The 21220-nt window shown below is 49.0% G+C and overlaps 1 protein-coding gene across 3 annotated transcripts in view; it reads right to left on the bottom strand.

Annotated features, from left to right (window-relative positions):
* Tmtc3 (Transmembrane O-mannosyltransferase targeting cadherins 3) overlaps positions 1-21220 on the bottom strand; it is a 789094-nt gene that overhangs the window by 295309 nt on the left and 472565 nt on the right. For all 3 annotated transcript variants that reach the window (XM_050185292.3, XM_050185293.3, XM_055074786.2), the window contains one exon: positions 14336-14472. In XM_050185292.3, coding sequence (XP_050041249.2) covers positions 14336-14472 — 137 coding nt within the window. The remainder of the gene's footprint in view (positions 1-14335; positions 14473-21220) is intronic.

Below are 21220 nucleotides of genomic sequence, written 5' to 3'. Positions count from 1 at the left end.
GCACTCCAAATTAGAAAAAGCGCTCCGCAAATATACGAGATTAGCTTTAGAAATACCCCGATTTGCCGCAAACGACCTTGTGGCCGCCACTGGGCTTTTCAACACACTTGATGAACGTATTACAATTTGCAGACCAGCGCAAATTCAAAGGCTTCAAACATCCCCACAAGGGCGCAAACTGCTCCAACATCAAGGATACCAGACAGGCGCCCTACCCCCTTTTCCAGCGTTGTATTCACCACCATGGGACTCACTACCCAGATTAAGGGTCCTACCCGTAGCACAACATAAGCAGCCGCATAAACACGAAGCTCGCCGCCCCCAGTTAGTCAAACGAATAAATAGGGAAAACCCACTACCAGACACTACGTATTATTATACGGACGCCAGTCACTCGGAGGGTAGATGTCTAACTGCAGTAGTCGGCCCTGACTACGAACATGTAAACGCACACATAGCAGTCCCCGACCAATCCGACGCAGAGGCTCTGGCTATTCTCGAAGCAGTCACCCGGCCTCATCATCCTACCCAACGCATCTTTATTCGCACCGATAGCCAAGATGCATGCCGCATGTTTCGCGACAACTTGCTACCTGAGCATATACACAGCCTACTTCAATGTCACTTGGATGCACACCCTTCGCTCTGTGTTACCTTGCAGTGGATACCTGGGCACCAAGGCATGGGGAGGAACTAACGAGCTCATGAGCTCACCCGCGTAGTTAGTTTTCCGGGTCCTCCGTGCTTATGGCCATCCGAATTTAACCCAAGGGAACACAGAAAGACTTTGCACAAAGAGCGCACATCACTTTTAAAGCAACTTCGCGCCAATGCTGTCGCCTTTATTACTCCACCTGCTAACCTCTCGCGAGAAGACAGCGCTATTCTCCGAAGACTTCAAACAAACTCAATAGTGACTCCTCTTTTCCGTCACTATATTCAAGGCCTACCTGGGTCACCGAAATGCCCGAACTGCATGGAATATCCGTCCCTAGAGCATTGTCGATGGCATTGCCCTCACACTCAACCCAAACTGCAGTTAGCCCTGTCCACCATTCCCACTAACGTCAAGCCACGGTCATGGACGGACTGGCTCACTCCACCACCCCATGCAACTAACACTCTCCTGCCGGTGCTTATCCAGCACGTCAGAGACGTGTTGGGTGACGACTGGTAGCTGACCGACACGGGTTGAGCGCCGGACGCTGGCGTAAAAATAAAAGTTTTTTCTCTCTCTTTTCATGGACCGTAAGCACGCGGCAGCGCGATCCCACCATGTTCGCTGGCCTTCGTAGTGACGACGTTGATGACTGGCTGCACAATTATGACCGCGTGAGTGAGTCTAACCGGTGGGATGACATGCACAAACTTCGCAATGTCGCATTGTACCTCACTGACGTTGCCAGGACTTAGTTTCTCAACCACGAGAGCACCTTGCCTGACTGGGCGGCATTGAAACACCAGCTTCGACAGGTTTTTGGCGCGCCCAACGTCCGCTCTGAGGTGGCCAAGAAAAAGCTTGATGGACGCACGCAACTTCCCGGGAAAACATACACATCTTATATCGAGGACGTCCTCGCCGTTTGTCGCCGTGTTGACGTCACTATGACGGAATTTGGTCGTGTTCGTCACATCCTAAAGGGCATTGCTCAAGTCGCGTTCAACGCACTGGCGATCAAGAATCCTAATACCGTTAACGATGTGATCGCGACTTGCCAACACCTGGACGCACTGGAGGCCATCAGTTTACAACCTGTCGCCGGTGACACGCCTCCTTCGTCGGATACCGGCCTGCGTATGCTGATTCGGACTCTCATACGCGAAGAGCTCCAAGCGTGTCGCCTGCTCAATCCTCCCGTTCTCCAGCCTCAGCCTTCGGTTCCTGGCCTACACGACATCATCAAAGAGGAGCTATCCTCCATGACCTGCGCGGCGAGCTGTGGCCTTCCTTCGCCATCCACCTCGTATGCTCAGGTTGCGGCTATGCAATCAGCGTTCGTTCGGACAGCGCCTCCTGCTCCTGCTACTGCCCCCAACCATCTGGCGACTCTACCAACCCGTCCGCCTGCCACAGGATTTTACACTACCCGGCCTAGGCCCCGTCCCATTTGTTATTATTGTGGTATTCGCGGTCACATATCGCGTTTTTGCCGAAGAAGACAACTGGACGAACGCCGTGGCTAAGATATTTATGAGAGAGACCCGTTGCTTCCTCCGAGCCCTTACCAGCGCGGGCTCTCCCCACGCTCACTTTCTCCACCTCCCGAAGCGCCTCGCAACTACCGTCCAGAGCGCCGCCAATCGCCCTCCCCTCTCCGACGCTCGACATCACCCCTGCAACCGGCCACCCGCACTCCTGACTACCGATCGGAAAACTAGATGGTGCAGTTTTTGGAGGGAAAGCTGCATGGCTCGCACAGACTACAATTCCTCCAGCGTGCCCGGCCAATACTTTATTCGTGTGCGTAGAAGGTGTACCAGTCCCAGCATTGCTTGATACGGGGGACGCTATTTCTATTATTCACGCTGGCTTGTGCGCTCGCCTACGCAAAGTAACTACACCTTACAGTGGAGCTCTTCTTCGTGGTGCAAATAATGTTGTGATTCGGCCATCGGCGCAATGCACCGTTAGAGTTTCGATCGACGGGATACGCTACCATATCCAGTTCGCAGTGTTGACTTCCTGTGCTCACATGCTTAGACCAGGGTGGGACTTTCTCTCTTCGGCGTCGGCTTTCGTCGCGTGCCGTGAACGCCTCGTTCACTTGACAGAGACCGACAATTCCGACTATGTGCACGAACCGCGCTTTCGCTTACGAACTGCTGACGATTGTATGGTGCCCCCTGGTTGCGAACAACTCCTTGCAGTTAACTCTGACATCACCGATGGTGACGTTTTAGTTGTACCGTCAGCCCGTTGCTTATCCAAAGGGATTGCTCGGGCACCCAGCCTTGTTCGCTTCACCAACGGCATGGCCACTTTGGCTGTACTCAACACAACCAATGAGCCAGTCCTACTTTTTAAAGGCGCCGCTCTCATGTGCGGCTTGGACACTCAGCATGTCTCCGTGCTTACCTCGACTACTGCTGTTTCACAACCACCCACAGCTATGGATCCGGTCCCTGCTTCTGATCGCCATCAGCTCCGATCACCATCAGCTCCGAGTACCATCAGCTCCGATCTAACGCCGCAGCAGACGGGGGACTTACTAGCGTTGTTATCCAAGCATAAAGACTGCTTCGACGTCCACTCTCCTCTTCTGGGACAGACTTCTGCGACGGCTCATCGCATACACACAGATGGAACTACCATCGTGCGCCGGCGGCCATATCGCGTTTCTTCCGCTGACCGACAGATCATCGATACCCACGTTGCCGACATGCTGAAACGTAGCATAACACGCCAATCTTCAAGTCCTTGGTCGTCACCTGTCGTTTTGGTGCGTAAGAAAGACGGCTCAGTGCGATTTTACGTAGACTACCGTGCCTTGAACAAAATAACCCGCAATGATGTATATCCACTGCCCCGAATCGATGATGCGTTAAATTCATTACAAGGAGCGGAGTACTTCTCCAGCCTTGATCTACGCTCCGGATAGTGGCAGATACCCACGCACGAAGCAGATAAGGAGAAAACAGCCTTTGCCACACCCGATGGACTTTACGAATTTAACGTAATGACTTTCGGCCTGTGTATTGCTCCCGCCACATTTCAGCGGATGATTGACACCGTACTACGGAGCCTAAAGCGGAAGACTTGCTTATGCTGCCTTGACGACATCATCATATTTTCGTCGACCTTCCATCAGCACTTGCAGCGCCTCGACGAAGCCCTGATATACCTCTCAGCTGCTGGCATTCAGCTGCATACAAAAAGGTGCCACTTCGCCAGCAAAACCATTAAAGTGCTCGGACACCTTCTCAGCAAGGAGGGCCTTCGACCCGACGCCGACAAGATTACCGCTGTCCTCCGCTTCCCCAGGCCTCACCGCGCCAAAGACTTGCGTAGCTTCCTTGGTCTAGCTTCGTATTTCCGGCGCTTCATAGGTAACTTTGCCACCATTGCGGCGCCGCTCCACCCACTCCTTCCTTCTGGAGCTCCCTACGTATGGTCGGACGAATGCCAAACTGCTTTTGACGCACTCAAGCGTGCCCTCACGTCCGAATCTGTGCTTTGTCATTTCGACAAAAGCGCACCCACTCTTCTACATACTGACGCCAGCAGACACGGTATCGGCGCTGTTCTTCTGCAACGTCAGCAAAATTCTGAAGAACGTGTGGTTGCATACGCAAGGCGAACGCTAACAGCTGCAGAGAAAAATTATACGATTACCGAGCAAGAGTGTCTCGCCGTTGTTTGGACCGTCCAAACATTTCGGCCTTATCTGCACGGCCGCCACTTTACGGTCGTTGCTGATCACTACGCCTTGTGCTTGTTGGCGACGCTAAAGAATTTAAGGGGACGTCTCGGCCATTGGATACTCCGTTTACAAGAATACGACTTCGACGTCACCTACAAGTCTGGAACGAAACACCAGGATACCGATGCTCCCTCCCGTTGTCCCTTACCACCGTCTTCAAACGCCGCTTGCTTACTACCTTCCGTGAGGAAACCGCAGGGCGCGTCGCCTGCATTCCCTTCGCTCGCCGCTCTCGACCAGCTCCCATCTAGCCATTCTCATACGTTTGCCTCTAGCCAACGTAATGACTCCTACTGTCACTCCGTTATGGAACGTATTCGCGGATCATCTCGCCCACCTAACGCTCGGCTCCGTCGGCAGTTGAAGAACTTCAAGATCGAAAATTCGATAGTATACCGGTACGTGTTTCATCCCGAAGGACACCGTTGAGTTCCTGTCGTTCCCCGATCACTTCGGGCCCAGATATCAGGAACCTTTCACGACGATCCCACTGCCGGTCACTTTGGTTTTCACAAAACCTACGAGCGGATTCGCAGCCGCTTCTCTTGGCCTGAACTTGCAACCAGCGTAGCGAAATACGTGGCTTCCTGTTCGCTCTGCCAACACCGCAAACGACTGGCCTCACCTCCGACTGGTCTGCTCCAACCTGTCCTGTGTCCTGAAGGTCCTTCCGCAGTCGTTGGTATCGACCTCTATATGGACCGCTACCCTTAACCACTGGCGGTAAACGATGGATCGTCACTGCTGTAGACCACTTGACACGGTACGCTGAAACAGCCACACCATCTTCGGGATCCGCAGAGGAGGTTGCAGCCTTTTTCTTGGAAGCCACCTTTTTACGGCACGGAGCCCCACGTGTCATTTCGAGTGACAGCGGCAGGACCTTTCTCTCTTAACTTCTCAACGATGTTCTCCATGCGTGCAATACCATCCATAAAACGGCTTCCAGCTACCACCCTCAAACTAATGGTCTCACAGAGCGCTTTCATCGCACGCTGTCCGACAACATATCTATGTACATCAACCCTGACCACACCAATTGGTATCTGATTCTACCATTCGTCACTTTCGCATACAACACGGCCGTCCAACGCACTACGGTATACTCGCCCTTTTTCCTCGTGTATGGTCGCCAACCGCTCACTATCCTCGACGCTTCTTTCTTCGGTGTCCCTGTGCCTTCGCCCAGATCAGTGTGTGAGCAGTTTGTTTCGCGCATTGCCCGGCGTCGCCAACGTGCCCGCCTCAACACCGACGCCAGTCAACAAGACCGCAAAGGTCGCTATGATGCATCTCACTGTGTCGTTTCCTTCCACGCTGCAGACGAAGTGTTACTGTGAACCCCAGTTCGCGCTTCTGGACTATGCGAGACATTTCAGTCCCGTTTTATCGGGCCCTACATTGTTCTGGAACAGACTTCGCCAGTTAACTATCGTGTCACTCCAGTTGTTCCGCCTTTGGACGGCCGCTGCCGTTCCACAGAGATTGTGCATGTTTCGCGTTTAAAACCTTTCACACGGCGTTTGCCGCCATAACCAGCAGCCAGGTTGGCCGCTTCCACGCGCGGGGGAAACTGGGAGCATTATATTACCCCTTCATCTTCTTCATCTGTGTGAATATATATATATATTGTCACGTGGTGGTGACGTTGAATAAAACAGTAGCAATACTGTGAACGACAAAACTAACTTTTATTGGGCGAACCTGTGCCCACAAAACAGGCTACACTTATAGCACAACGATAGCGGCGAACACGCTCGGCGACCGTCGAAAATCTGATCAACGGGTCAAGTGCGTGGGCTTTTATACAGCAGTCATCGAAGGTTCCAGACTCATCGTTGGGACCCGCATGCCTTCCACAAAGTTCTACAACATTCGAGTCACGCGATGAAATCAGATAACACAGGGTTCGGCGACAACAGACAGCGGATAGAAGCGTCGATAACTTTCCAGAAACTTCGGATACATGCAGACGCGTCCCGCGCTGTGCGATAACATTTGTTAGGCGGCGAAACGTGGTCGCCCGTTAAATAGAAGTACACGTGTCAATGTCAATGTACACGCGCTGTGTTGGCTAGCCAATATAAAGGATCCTTCAGGACGACTGGCGCGGTGGAGCCTCAGGGCCGGATTCTGAAATGCTCCTAATCTTAGACCGTTTCCCTACCTTCCGCAAGGAGTCCTACATGCTACCTAAACGTTAGGATCCCTCGGAAGGCCACCGCGAATTCTTGAAGCTTCCTTTCGCCTTCCCTGCGGAAGGAGCGCCTCACCAAAGGAAGTGTAACGTTAGACGCTTCTGGTTTCGAGATTACTTACAAAAAATGCAAAATATTTGTAATTAATTGCCAAGGTAAAGTGCCGGGACTGTTAAAATTGCATTTCTACTTCTATATCGGGGCATAAATTCTATTTCTTTGGCTAATAACGTAAAAATAGTTCAAGAATGTTTCATATGGCAGTAAAGAAAACTCAGTCTAGCAACTATGGCAACATCTGAGTTCGGTTGGTCAGGCGTCGCTTTCTTTTTTGTTGTTGCGTGCGTTTTGTTTCGTGTGTGCGTATTTGCCAAGAAAACCCCATTCCTGTTTCGGAAGACTTCTACGTCGTCTCCGCCGGGACTTTTAATGGGTATATGAGTACAATCGATGCACCCAGTAACGCCAGGGAATCCTACGATTGAATAGAACCTGGCCATGACCACCCTCGCTTCACTGGCGCTTGGCAGCCAAACGTACTGGGATACAGACGTAGGCATATCAGCTGTGTCACCACCCAAATACATCGGCACACAGAGGGTTGGGATACACACACAAGGTCGCCTACAACAGTTTGCACGGCACCCGTTCCGTAAAAACGCAGTGCGACGACTACCTTCAAGAGAGCAGCCAGCGGCTCTCCTCTGTTGTCAAGGCTACAATGAAGTTGCAGCTCTGCCAGTATGGCTGTAACAGCTCGCTTGGAAAAACGTTACCGAGCTAGAAAGTCCACTTCGTCGTAGTATTCCAGCGGATTCTGCCTGTCAATCAGATGCCGGGCTGGAGTCAAAGGCGGAGGCTTGTACAAAGTCCCGTAAAGAAGTTCATTCGCTCGTCGATGAAACCGTGCATAGCTTTCGAAGCTATCGTCTTCGGATAAATATCGCAAGGACGTCATTCTCGCCGCTCGCTTTTCACAAAATCAAAGTAAAAAGATATGGCACAAAACGCGGTCTGCGGAACCAAACTAAACGTCAATACACGGCGGCTGGCTACCGCGGCCTTGGCTGCGCACGGCACCTATTCTGGCCGAGCGTAGCGCGTACAAAGTCGTGCGGAAAAGCATGTGTTCAGTTAGAGGAGCATGGTTAGGAAGCATGAAGGTAGCATTCCCGCTCCCTAAGCGCGGGGAAGCACCAAGGAGGCCCTAACTTAGTGCCCCTTAGTAAGGTACGTTCCAGAATTGACGGCAGGTCGCCTTAGAGCGTGTGAGACATCCTTAGTAAGGAAAGGAGTGTTTCAGAATCCGGGCCTCAGAATACAAGAATACGACATCACTGTAACCTACAAGTCCGGACGAAAACACTCCGATGCCGATTGCCTATCACGCGCACCCATTGACCCACCGCCGCAAGATGACGAGAATGACGACGCCTTCCTTGGAATTATAAGCGCGGAAGACTTCGCTGAACAGCAACGGGCAGACCCGGAGCTAAAAGGCCTCGTCGAATATTTGGAAGGGCACACCGAGGTTGTCCCCAGGGCATTTAAGCGCGAATTATCTTCCTTCACGCTTCAAAACAATCTACTCGTCAAGAAGAACTTCGCACGAGTCCGCGCCAATTACCTTCTTGTTGTCCCGTCAGGACTTCGTCCAGAAGTATTGCATGCCCTACATGACGATCCGACCGCTGGACACCTCGGATTTTCCCGGACACTATCGTTGATACAAGAAAAGTATTATTGGCCGCGCCTGACCGCCGACGTCGCCCGTTATGTCAGAACATGCCGAGACTGTCAGCGACGCAAGATACCGCCGACACGGCCAGCCGGATTACTACAGCCAATCGAGCCTCCTTGCCGACCATTCCAGCAGATCGGGATGGACTTGCTGGGACCCTTCCCGACGTCAATAACCGGAAATAAGTGGATCGTCGTGGCGACGGACTACCTCACCCGCTTCGTTGAAACAAAAGCACTGCCGAAAGGTAGCGCAGCCGAAGTGGCGATATTCTTTGTCGAAAACATCCTGCTGCGACATGGCGCCCCAGAAGTCCTCATCACCGACAGAGGAACGGCCTTTACAGCGGAGCTCACCCAAGCCATTCTGAAATACAGTCAGACAAGGCACAGGAGGACAACGGCCTACCACCCGCAGACGAATGGTTTTACGGAGCGGCTGAATAAGACCCTCGCCGACATGCTAGCGATGTACGTCGACGTCGAACACAAGACCTGGGATGCCGTCCTGCCGTACGTAACATTCGCTTACAACACGGCGGTGCAAGAAACAACACAGATCACGCCGTTCAAGCTGGTCTACGGCAGGAAACCGACGACGACGCTCGACGCCATGCTGCCGCACGTCACTGACGAGGAGAACCTTGACGTCGCTACCTATCTCCAGCGCGCCGAAGAAGCCCGACAGCTCGCCCGCCTGCGGATCAAGAACCAGCAGATGACCGACAGCCGACACTACAACCTCCGACGACGCTTCGTCGAGTACCAGCCCGGCGAGCGTGTTTGGGTGTGGACCCCGATACGCCGACGAGGACTCAGTGAAAAACTACTGCGACGATATTTCGGACCCTACAAGGTCATCCGACGTATTGGCACACTGGACTATGAGGTCGTGCCAGACGGCATTTCGCATTCACAGCGGCGCCGCGCACGATTTGATGTGGTCCACGTGGTGCGCCTTAAACCCTTTTATGGACGCTGACGAACTTCCTTATTTTGTTGTTTTTTTTTGCTACGAGTGCTTCTTTTTTATTACTTTTGTTTGTTTGCAGCATGCTTTTTAAGAGGGGGGTATTGACACGTGTACTTCTATTTAACGGGCGACCACGTTTCGCCGCCTAACAAATGTTATCGCACAGCGCGGGACGCGTCTGCATGTATCCTAAGTTTCTGGAAAGTTATCGATGCTTCTATCCGCTGTCTGTTGTCGCCGAACCTTGTGTTATCTGATTTCATCGCGTGACTCGAATGTTGTAGAACTTTCTGGAAGGCATGCAGGTCCCAACGATTAGTCTGGAACCTTCGATGACTGCTGTATAAAAGCCGACGCACTTGACCCGCTGATCAGATTTTCGACGATCGCCGAGCGTGTTCGCCGCTATCGTTGTGCTATAAGTGTAGCCTGTTTTGTGGGCACAGGTTCGGCCAATAAAAGTTAGTTTTGTCGTTCACAGTATTGCTACTGTGTTATTCAACTCCAGTGAAGCAGATGCGCGCATGAAGCGGTTTATTGACGCTTCGGCCGGGGTACGGCCGAAACGTCAATAAACCGCTTCATACGCGCGTCTGTTTCACTGAATATTTACCCGGACCCAGAACTGCTTTTTTTCTGGTATATATATATATATATATATATATATATATATATATATATATATATATATATACATACATACATACATAGATATTGTCCCGAGCTCTGTCATGGACGTGTTGGTTCCGCACTGCGTAGTCTTAATGACCAATTGATGCGCGGGGCTGTGGGCGCTAAACTGTTCCACTGAAGCGGCAGTGCTACCTCAAGGCCTAAAGATTGCCACGTTTCGGGAAGACTCGCCCGTATCGGTGGCGGCACTTAAAAAGCTACCGGATGGAGGAGCAACCAGTGTCTCGAGCCTCGGGAGCTCGAAGATACTTTCCATGACTGATAAACCACTCAGTGATCACGAGTGTCGAGTGTTGATGGCCCTGCTTACAAAACACACCTCGGTATTCGACTTTGCGCAGCACGATGGCCGGCCATCGATTCCTGCGTCCAGAACTCGTCACTGCATCAACACAGGAGCCGCCCAGCCAATCCGACAAAAACATTATCGTGTGTCCCCGTCAGAACGCAAGATAATCAGCGATCAAGTCCAAGAAATGCTACGCAAAGGCGTAAGTCGTGAATCATCTAGTCCTTGGGCAGCCCGCGTGATATTAGTGAAGAAGAAAGACGGTACGTGGCGGTTCTGCGTTTATTATCGTCGCTTAAACGCCGTTACTAAGAAATATGTATATCCGCTCCCACGAATTGACGACGCGATCGACTGTCTCTTTGCGGCATCTTACTTTTCCTCAATCGATTTACGGTCAGGTTACTGGCAAATTCCTATACACAAGGACGGCAGAGAAAAGACAGCATTTGTAACACCCGACGGACTATTCGGGTTCAACGTGATGCCTTTCGGGTTGTGTAACGCGCCCGCAACGTTCGAAAGGTTCATGGACACGATATTACGCGGCTTAACATGGGAAGGTTGCATGTGCTACTTAGACGACGTTGTGATCTTCGGGCGAACGTTTAGTGAGCACAACAAACGTTTGGATTTGGTCTTGAACTGCTTGGAGAAAGCGGGTGTTGTGCTCAATGAAAAAAAAAATGCCGTTTTGGGGAACCACAGACTCTTGCGCTAAGACATCTGGTCGCTAAAGAAGGCATCCGACCAGATCCACAAAAGACTGCGGCCGTAGAAGCATTTCAGGTACCCAACTCTGTCAAGTAGTTAAAAAGTTTCTTGGGCTCGTGCTCCTACTTTCGCTGATTCATTCCCCGGGTTGCTGACATGGCTCATCCCTTAACACGCCTTCTCCAAAAAGGCGTTCCCTTTGAGTGGACTGCAGATTGCGACTCCTCGTTTCGCCAGCTCCCGCGACCTACAACGAAGCCATCAGCTCAAGAACTACGCCGAGGCCGTCGCCTCATCGGACTTTCGCCGTCGCGCCCAATCATGGCCACACAGCACAATACCCTCACCAGCAGTGCCTTGGCGAGCCCAGTCCCTATCCAGCACTACGAGAGCCACGCGCGTTCCTGGCGAAGGCAGATGGCTAACCCATTACGAAAGGGTAAGCCAACAAAATAACTGGAACACTGCCACTCAGCTTAGGAACGTTGTTTTCTTCTTGGCCGGCACGGCGTTGGTATGGTATGACAACCACGCGGACATGCTAACTACATGGACACGCTTCGTTGAGGAGATCAAGAAGTGTTTCGGTGATTCGGACGCAAAGAAGAAACGTGCGTAATTCACATTAGCCCAGAGAGCTCAGGTACCCGGCGAGACTTGCACTACCTATGTCGAAGAAATTTTGAAGCTGTGCCGAACCGTCAACCCTCAAATGACAGAGGAAAAGTGGTGGACGCCGTAAACGGAATAGCGGAAGACGTGTATAACTTTCTCATTGGCAAAGAGAACTTGAACACTGTATCAGAACTGATACGGCAATGCCGTACGTTCGAGGCGCTGAAGACTCGCCGAATTACACCAAAGTTTGGACGGCTGGCCAATGTAACGACCGTAGCAAGTGTTGACACGATTCCTACGCACTCAGACCTTTCGTCCGCCATCCGCCAGATAGTCCGCGATGAGCTCCAGCGGCATGACGAACAGGCACGTTATGCGACGCCACGTTGCAGCTCCTCCGTTTTCCGAGACACTCTTTGGGTACTCCCTTCGGCTACTTGGAACCACTCGGTGAACGTCGCAGATCTTAACGGTTCCAGAGACGAACGGCATTACGGAACGACCGAACCGCCACACAATGATTCGCCCCCTCAACGTTTTGAACCACGCCCACGCAACTTTCGTCCACGAAGACTTGCTGCTACCTACGACTTTCAAGGGGAAGAGCCTCGTTACCCTCAACCGATGTCTTCGGCAGAATACTTCAATCCGCATTCCGAAGTTCGTTCTTTGCCAGTGTGTTACTTCTGCGGCATGCCTGGCCATATAGCTAGGTACTGTAGACGACGCCGAGCATCGAACCAGGGACCATCAGCGCCGACTATGCGGTCTAGCGGTCGTACACTGCGCACTCAGTGGCGAGGAGACTCCACTTCAGGAAGCCACTTCCGAGAGGGCCGATGCACCGTCCAGAAGACCTACTTTGGAGAAGAAAGTACCCGATGAATCTGGTTGATAGGCGCGTTTTTGAGAGCAGTTTGGTTTGGTTTGGTGCCTGTAGTTATAGCACAACCCACTACGGGGATTGGCCATGAATCGGGCGGCAGTGGGTCGAAAAAGAATAAATACCTAAATAGGATTTTTTTTTACAATGGCAATGAGATATTAAATGAATTCTAATCGTTAATAATAATTTCCATGCTATAGTTTCTTAAAATTAGAAGTTAATATTTTTGGTTTCTTGTTGTGGAAAATAAAACAGTAAAGTTAGCATGGAAGTCTCCTTGTTTCCATTACAAAATTATGCATGGCATCACATACGTTCCTATTACAGTGTCCTAGTGCCGACGCCCCCAGAGACAAAATGATAGGTAGCGTAACGGCTAATCCAAGTTGGCGGAAGGGACCTTCTAGAAGCCGTTTTATAAGCACATTGAACCTACGACACTCTATAAAGAAAGGATCCATAGTTTCGGGTTCATTGCAGTAAAAACATTGCAGCTTGGCTAACGTCGTTCTCTTTCTTCCACCTGGTTTTCTGCGCGGCAGCCGTGGTTCATGACAGAGCTCGTGGCAATATATATATACGCAATGAGCAGCTGCTTCAAGGTGTACCAGAATGAAACGCTCCCAAATATTACGATGGTGCATACCTCCCTTAAAGCTTTACTAGCGAAGAACTGGTCTGGAGCTGTCTCATCTCTCATGAAATTAAATCAACATCGAAATTTCCATCGCCTCGTCTTAGATCCACACAAAAAGTTTCCACTTCGTGATTTTGGCTGACGCTGAAGTGTCTGTTTTATGCTTTGTTTGAGCTTCGGATCTCGGCTATAGCTAGAGAGAAGCGTGTGCTATGTTTAATTTTATAAGCTAAGTGAAACTGTTTCTACGTTGCCTTCCTTTTTCCACTCAATGCTCTTTCAATTCTTCTTATCCCGGATTATTTAGTCCACCAGCACTATGCACATTTCTACAGGAACTTTTTAATTCAGGTAGTGTGCCCTCTGAGCTTAGCATCATTGGGATTCCATGCCCACTTTTTTCTCTTGCATGCTACTCGCTGCTTCTATGGTTCCTCCTATTACCCGGTTATTGACTTATCCTGCTAGATGGTACAGATCATAGCTGGGAATACTCATAATTGCCTTTTGCTTAGTGCTGCTGTAGCCCTATACGTTAATATATTGCGCTTTTTTTTTCTTTCATGTTCGAGTACCGAGACAAAGAAAACGTTCAGAAATTACGTTTCGTAGCCTTGGGCTTTCATCAAATCCAACAGCCATTGTCTCCATGGGACCACTTTAGATAGGCTTGAGCTACAGAAACGTCTTTATTGCAATTCACAACATTTTTAGGGAAGTTGCCTCTATATTCTATTTCCTTCTACTTATTTATCATAATTAAATTTTTCGGAACGTGTACTCCTAACTGATGTCTATCATCTGCTGAATTCTTGGCCGACCCCACCGAGTTCGTAGGTGCCAATGGCTATAGGGTCACTATCACAACTATTATTAGGGACGAAAACCACTCCAATGCGAAATTTCAGAAAGAAAAGAAAAACGCAAGAAACACAAGAAAGGATTCTCTTGCCTTTCGCGTTTTCTATGCATGTTAGAAGTTGTCCCTAAATTCTTTTCCTTTTCGCTATATTTTCAATGGTGGAATTTCTTTAGCTCTCACCCATGCTGTAATATTCTTGGTTGGCTATGACAGTATTCGCTAAACAAGCACCGTTGCATGATTACCTGCTTTTTGGGCATTGTGAACCATTGTCCGGTGACAAGGTCTCTGGCGAGTGGCTCACCTGAGGAAGAGCACGCAGACGAGCGAGTGGAGAAGCACGTTGCCCACGTGGTATCCCATGGGGCGCAGCTCGTGCAGCCAGTAGTTGAGCCGGAAGGTGAGCACGCAGAGCGGCCGGTAGGACTTGTGGCTCTGCTCCTGCAACCGCGTTTGGCCAACGGTCAGACGAGGGACGCCGACATTAGGCTACACATACGTGCGCATTAGTCGAAATGGAGTGCATTATTAGGCGACAATAAGCGTAGCAAGAAAAAGAACTAGGTCACAGTTTAGCACCGCTAACCCTCAAAGTACGCGTACTAAGAATGCGATGATTCTCACGACTCGACAGCTGCGCGCGTGTGCCTCACGGGCGACTTTGCACACTCTCATTTATCAACGTTTCCGTACGTCTTATAAACTCGCGATATGGTACACAGTGCGACGCCCACTCGGATGCACTCAATAAACCTCGAGTTTTCCATTGGATACCTCCAAAGCGGCTCAAATCCGCCTATATTGCCGATAGTGGGACCAAACCTGTCTTCCAGCACCGAGGCACACATGCGCCAGCCAGAGGGCCACGTGCGTGCTTGGGTCGTGCGAAAGCCGCTCTTTGAAACGCCTGGCGCATGCATCACCTGCAAGTTCCTCGCATTCTTAAAAATTAAGTTATGGGGTTTTACGCGCCGAAACCACTTTCTGACTATGAGGCACGCCGTAGTGGAGGACGCCGGCAATTTCGACCACCTGGGGCTCTTTAACGCGCACCTAAATCTAAGTACACGGTCCTCGCATTCTTCCCTCGTTAGAGCTAGCGCTTTGAGACGATGTGTAAGACGTCACTGCCTTAGGGATCGGCTCACATTTTCACTTAGACACCTCCAAAGTGGGTCAAGTCCGTCTGCAAGATTGCCACATTAAAAATACGTTGCACCGCGATCAACATGTCAGTGTCAATGATCAGCATGTCAGTGGGAAGAGGATATGACAAACACAAAGCAAAGACTCTCTTTATGTTCATAATGTCGATCGGCAAATAAAACATTTTTATGCTGTTTGCTTCTGTATATTTGTTTCGATTCCAGCACGTTGGAAGCTGCAAGGAACGATTGGGTATATTTTTTGTCAAGCTGCGTTGTAAAGGCAATGGTTTGTTGAAGAACAAAATATCTGCAGCCCCTTTACTGAAGGTAAATATCCGGCAGGAAACTATATACACAAGCAAGACAACAACGGGACAAAGCTGCAGGTTCTACCCCGTTAATGTCGTCCCGTCAACTACAGCAGTCTTACATGTGTCGTGCTTCACAGCCGTTGTTCAGCTTCACTTGTTGAAGTCGAGGGTTCGACGGAAGCCGGTCTGGTCGGGATGAAGCATGAAGCAATACGACGACGGACACCGACCAAATAAAGCACTAAAAAAGAAATAAATCTAAAAGACGTTTCGGCTTCCCTACGGAAGCCTTGTTCACAATGGAATGAAGGAATGTTCGCGGAAGCTTATGTATACTTCAGAACGTGACGTAAGCAGCGCGTGTATGAGCTTCACTTGTGTACCAAATGGCCCAGCTCTGGACATTATTGCTTCACAACTGCAAGAGAAGCACGAAAAACAAGGACAGAAGAAGGGTACAACAAATCATTTATTTGAAACAGGGTGCGAGAATACATAAATATTTATAGATATATACACATATAACATCAATTTGGCTTCGATGCCACATGCGGAATAATCAACATTTAAAAGTGTTAAGAGTGTTTGACAGTTATAGAAAAGGGATGCTCACTATTAGATACGGGACCTTTTCCTGGCACCCTTGGAGTTCACCAGACCACATCGAATCGCAGTCCCACCTAATTAAGGTACGCAGAAGCGCACCTACCACGTTCCCGAGGCGCAGCACGTCCAGACAAGTTGGCGCCCCCACCTCGTGCACCGCATGTGGAGCTATCGTGCCACTGCTTGACTCTTCTCGAAAGTGTAGTGGGAGCCTGGCACGATTCCAGGTAACCTGGGTCCCAAGCAAAGCTGCGTTGCGGCTCTCAAAGGTCGCTCAAGAACAACCCGCCTCCCCCCGCTGAGCGCTTGCAAACTCGGAGGGAACGACGGCTGTAATTCACCGTGACGCCCTGGGAGCAACCCCCACCCGCCTATTGTAACGGCAGTTGCAGATCAGAAGGGCACTACCGGAGGCAAGTCATCCCTCGGACATTGAAGCCTACTATAAGCGGCCCCTGAGCCGAATGTGACTGCACTCGCACGGGCACTTACCATTGGCCGAAAATGGCGACACCTGAGCGGACTCGACGATTGGCCGAACAGGACGTGACCTCGAAACACCGAAGGGGTTAAAAGCCAGAGACCGGAAGCGGAGAGCAAGCAAGCATTCCTTCATTCATCTCTTTCGGGCTTCTTGCCACGGGCGGCAGCGTCCGACTTGCTAGCGGTCATTAATGACTTTATAACTGTTATTTCCTTCATGTTTTTATTTATTTTATTTAGAAATACTGTCAACCCTCAGTTGAGGGTCATAACAGGGAGGGATGTTACATATACGTTAGTACAAGACAGCCAGATACAAAAGAAATATGCACATGCACTACAGTGTCCTACGGATACAATACAAGATACGATATACAGACTATAAGACATGTATTCAAATGTTCAACCAGCTGCCGCACGCACACAAACAGAAAAAAAGGAAAAAGAGAAAAAAGGAAAGAAAAACACTTTACCACATAGATATTGTACAGTTTTAGTAAAGAACCTTGATTGCATTTGTAAACAATGCAGTATCAGAACTGCGAACAATTTCTGCAGGCAGCTTGTTCCACAGCTCTATTGACTCTGGGAAGAACGAACAACGAAAGGCATTGGTTCGGGACAAGTACGGTTGAATAGCTTCACTATGATTTAAGCGGGAGCTCAGTCTGCCTGGAGGTTTTAAATACAAATCTTTATTAATTTTTAGTTCGCCGTGAATTATTTGAAATAACGTTTTTACTCTCTGCTTCTTGCACCTATCTTCCAATAATTCAAGACCGCAAGACTTTAACATCGCCGCAACTGAGTCTGTCCTTCTATATTTCGAACAAATAAAGCGCGCCGCCCGGCGTTGCACCTTCTCTATTTTGGCCCACAATACCTTTTGATGGGGCGCCCATGCTACTAACGCATATTCTAGGGATGGTCGAATAAGAGACTTGTAAGCCAGCAGTTTAACATCTTTTGTTGCCCTCCCCAGTTTTGCCCTTAAGAAACCCAATTTCTTCTGTGCCGCAGAGCACACTCTTTCTACTTGATTGTGCCATTTTAAATCATGCGAAATAGAGACACCAAGATATTTGAAACAAGGAACATTAACTAGATTGTAGCCTTGAATATCGTACTGAAAAGTAACAATATTCTTTTTTGTAGTGATATGCGTGTATGTGGTCTTATCAAAATTAATTCGCATTTCCCACTTGTCACACCAACTCCCAAACGCCTGAAGGTTTCGGTTGAGCTTAATCTGATCCTCTAAACAAGATACCGGCGCAAAAATCAAGCAGTCATCTGCAAAGAGTTTTATCTTAGCAGAACTATCTAAAGCGGTTGCTACGTCATTGATGTAAAGCAGAAAAAGTGTTGGTCCTAACACGGACCCCTGTGGTACTCCCGAGTATACATCTACAAAACCAGACTCGGAACTATCAACGCGAACTGCCTGCTTGCGGTTAGTTAAATAATCTTCAATCCATTTTAGAACGTCGCCATTTATACCTGCTTTGTACAGTTTAAAAAGTAATTTACGGTGGGGAACCTTATCAAAGGCTTTGGCAAAATCAACGCATATAACATCCATTTGTTCACGGTTGTCCATAGCTTTGGAAAAATCGTGTAATGTCTCAATGAGCTGTGTCACTGTGGAAAGTCCCCGTCGGAACCCATGCTGGCATGCGCAAAGGAGGCCATTTGATTCTAGGAAGATAATTATATGTTTTGCTATGACGTGTTCCATAACCTTGCAGCAAACTGACGTAAGGGATACAGGACGGTAGTTATTCATTAGAGTACGATTGCCACTTTTAAATATGGGGATAACTACAGCACAACGCCAGTCCTGTGGCACGGAATGGGTGCTTAGTGATTTCTGAAAAATAATTGCCAAATAAAATGATATCCACTCAGCATACCTTTTTAAAAAGCCAGTAGGTATTCCGTCTGGCCCAGAAGCCTTCTTGTCATCTAACTGTAGCAACTGCTGGAATACGCCCCTCTGAGTAAAGTTGATAGCGTCCATGGAATTTTCGCTGAAAGATGCCCCATCATCTACTGGAAATGGTCGATCACTGCGCGTGAATACTGATTGGAAATATTTATTTAATCCATCAGCGATAACACCTTTTTCTTCTACTAGAACATTTCCTACCGTCATTTGCTTTATTTCTTCCTTTCTGCGGTCTAAATAACGCCAAAATTTTTCTGGGGAAGTCTTAAGAAAATCACTTAGATTGCGATTAAAAAATGTTTGCTTCGAACTGAGTAACAAAGTCTTTATTCTCTGACGTACTGCGTGTATTTCCCTAGGATCTGCTTTGCCTTTGCGCAGCCTTTTTAATTTCCGTTTCGCGTGAACAATATCCCTAGTTATCCATGGGTTACTCCGCTTCGTTTTCTTGAGTCGGGTCGGAACAAACTGATCTATGCAGACTTTAATAATAGCCTGAAAGCGCTGCCACAAATCTTCAACTGTTTCGACCCCGGAGACATTTTCAAATTCGTTGAAACACTTTTCTAAATAATCTAGAATAGACGTATCATCGGCCTTAGCATAGTCTTTGATTTCAACACGTACAGTAGGTTTTGTAGGTGGTGGTGTACAAGAAAGCACATTCAGCAAAATGATTTTGTGATCGGATATACCATCGGTGACTGCCATTTCATAATCGCCTACTTTATGGGAAAGGAACACCAAGTCAAGCAATGACTGCGATTGGGACGTTATACGTGTGTTTTCCTTCACTATTTGCCGTAAGTTATGAAAAAATGTGATATCCAATAATTTTTCGGTACTAGAAATTTCTGTATTTCCAGGCGAAATAAGTTCCCAATCGATATGTGGCAAGTTAAAATCACCAGTCATTATTAGCCTGGTGTTCCTGTTTACATGTGAGCAAAGAAACGTATTTAACATATCTAGAAAATCAGGTGAAGTAGTTGGCGGCCTATAAACGACTCCTATGAGGTACGACATTCCAGAAAACATGATTTTACACCACACCGATTCCGACATGTCACACATAACCGTACAGGCTGTCAGCGATGATTTAACAATAATGGCCACACCACCACCACGAGAGTCCCGATCCCACCTGAACATTGTGTAGCCAGGTGGGATAACGCAGTCACAAGAAATAGCACTGTTGAGCCATGTTTCCGTAATGCAAACGACGTGCGGTCGCTCAGATAGCAACAGACATTCTAATTCGGTAACCTTGTTAAGAATACTGCGGGCATTGAACGAAACGATTCTGAGCTATGCTGTATTTGAACTGCAGGAAGGCATGCTCTCCTTGTCATTGCAAGCTTCCCCCGACACTTTGCGATTGCTATGGCGGCCCTTATCACGGCGTTCTTGGAAAAGAATACGCTCGTTGCGACTGTGATCCCAGGCATATAGACGGTCATCAATCTTAAGCTTATCATGAGCCAGAGACACCTTTTGCTTATTGTCCCTTTCTAAAATGGCAGATTCCCATAGTTTCTTTCTAACGTCTGCAGTTTCTTTTGCACACATTACTGTAAATAATGTAAATAAACCCCAAGTTTTCATCTCAAAATCCTCCTCAACGTCGGCCAACTCCCGCACTCAACGGCAAGATCCAATAACTGGGGGACAGCGGTGAGATTGTCCTCCAGATCCAACATCACACACTATACCTTTTTTTTCTTTATTCAACTATCAGCCTAAGCCAGCGCAATAGCCATAATTTTTTTTTCGAAGGAGGGAGGCTCAAACTTGGCCAGGGGGGGGGGGGGGGGGGTCATGACAGCTGTGCCACCTCCTGGCGTTGCCACTGGTCTAGGCGGATGCTCTACCACTAGACCATCGCTGCGGTCAAAAGAATGGCTGCCAGTTTCACACCAGCAATTTCCCAACAGGTGGGTATTATTTGTCCTAAGCGTTAAGGTCCCCGTGAAAGTGGTGGAACAGCAGGCTGGGGAGCGTAGTTGTATTACTGCTAGATTCCCGGCGACGCCGGTGATACAGAATGTCCCGGACACCCGCAGCGGATGCTCTACCAAAGGCTTCACTTGGTTGGACATGCGAATCCACAGCATCTGAAGTCCGAGGCAGAGCCGGTGTAGGGCCCCCTTCTCGATGCGGCCTCCTTTTCTTAGAGCCGAACACCACGCCAAAGGACATGTTACCCATTAGCGGTGGGTGGCCACTCAACTTTAGCCTACAACAAGCCACAGCAGGTGCTCAATTCAAGGCCATTTGTCGTGTAAAGGCCGGTGAGGCTCACAGGATAGGTATGCCCCCCGAGTTATGAGATTCGTAAAGCGGGGCAGCTGACCAAAAGCGTCCTCGCACCTTTTTGCTGTAGACACCTGCTTGTTTTGTGTCTATTACACTGCCTGCCAATTAAAGTAGTTGCTTAAGAGGAAGCTTTAGCTCGGGCCCAACTCCGACGTGGCCTATTCAAATACATGTAAAACGCAAAAACGCGTTTCTGAGATAACCCCTGGACCGATTTGAATGAAATTTGTTGCATTGGAGAAAGTTAAATTCTAGTGACTGTTGCAAGCAGCATTACGATTTAGAGCCTGAATTTTGTGAAAAGGACTTTCAAAAATCTGGAAGTTCGCGAATTTTAGACGCGCTACGTTTATAAATTATTAGGTCTGCATCAAAAC

The sequence above is a fragment of the Dermacentor andersoni genome, chromosome 4 (assembly GCF_023375885.2).
Source record: "Dermacentor andersoni chromosome 4, qqDerAnde1_hic_scaffold, whole genome shotgun sequence".
Lineage (NCBI taxonomy): Eukaryota > Metazoa > Arthropoda > Arachnida > Ixodida > Ixodidae > Dermacentor > Dermacentor andersoni.
Note: the sequence above shows the minus strand (reverse complement) of the source record. Positions and strands in the feature narration are given on the sequence as shown.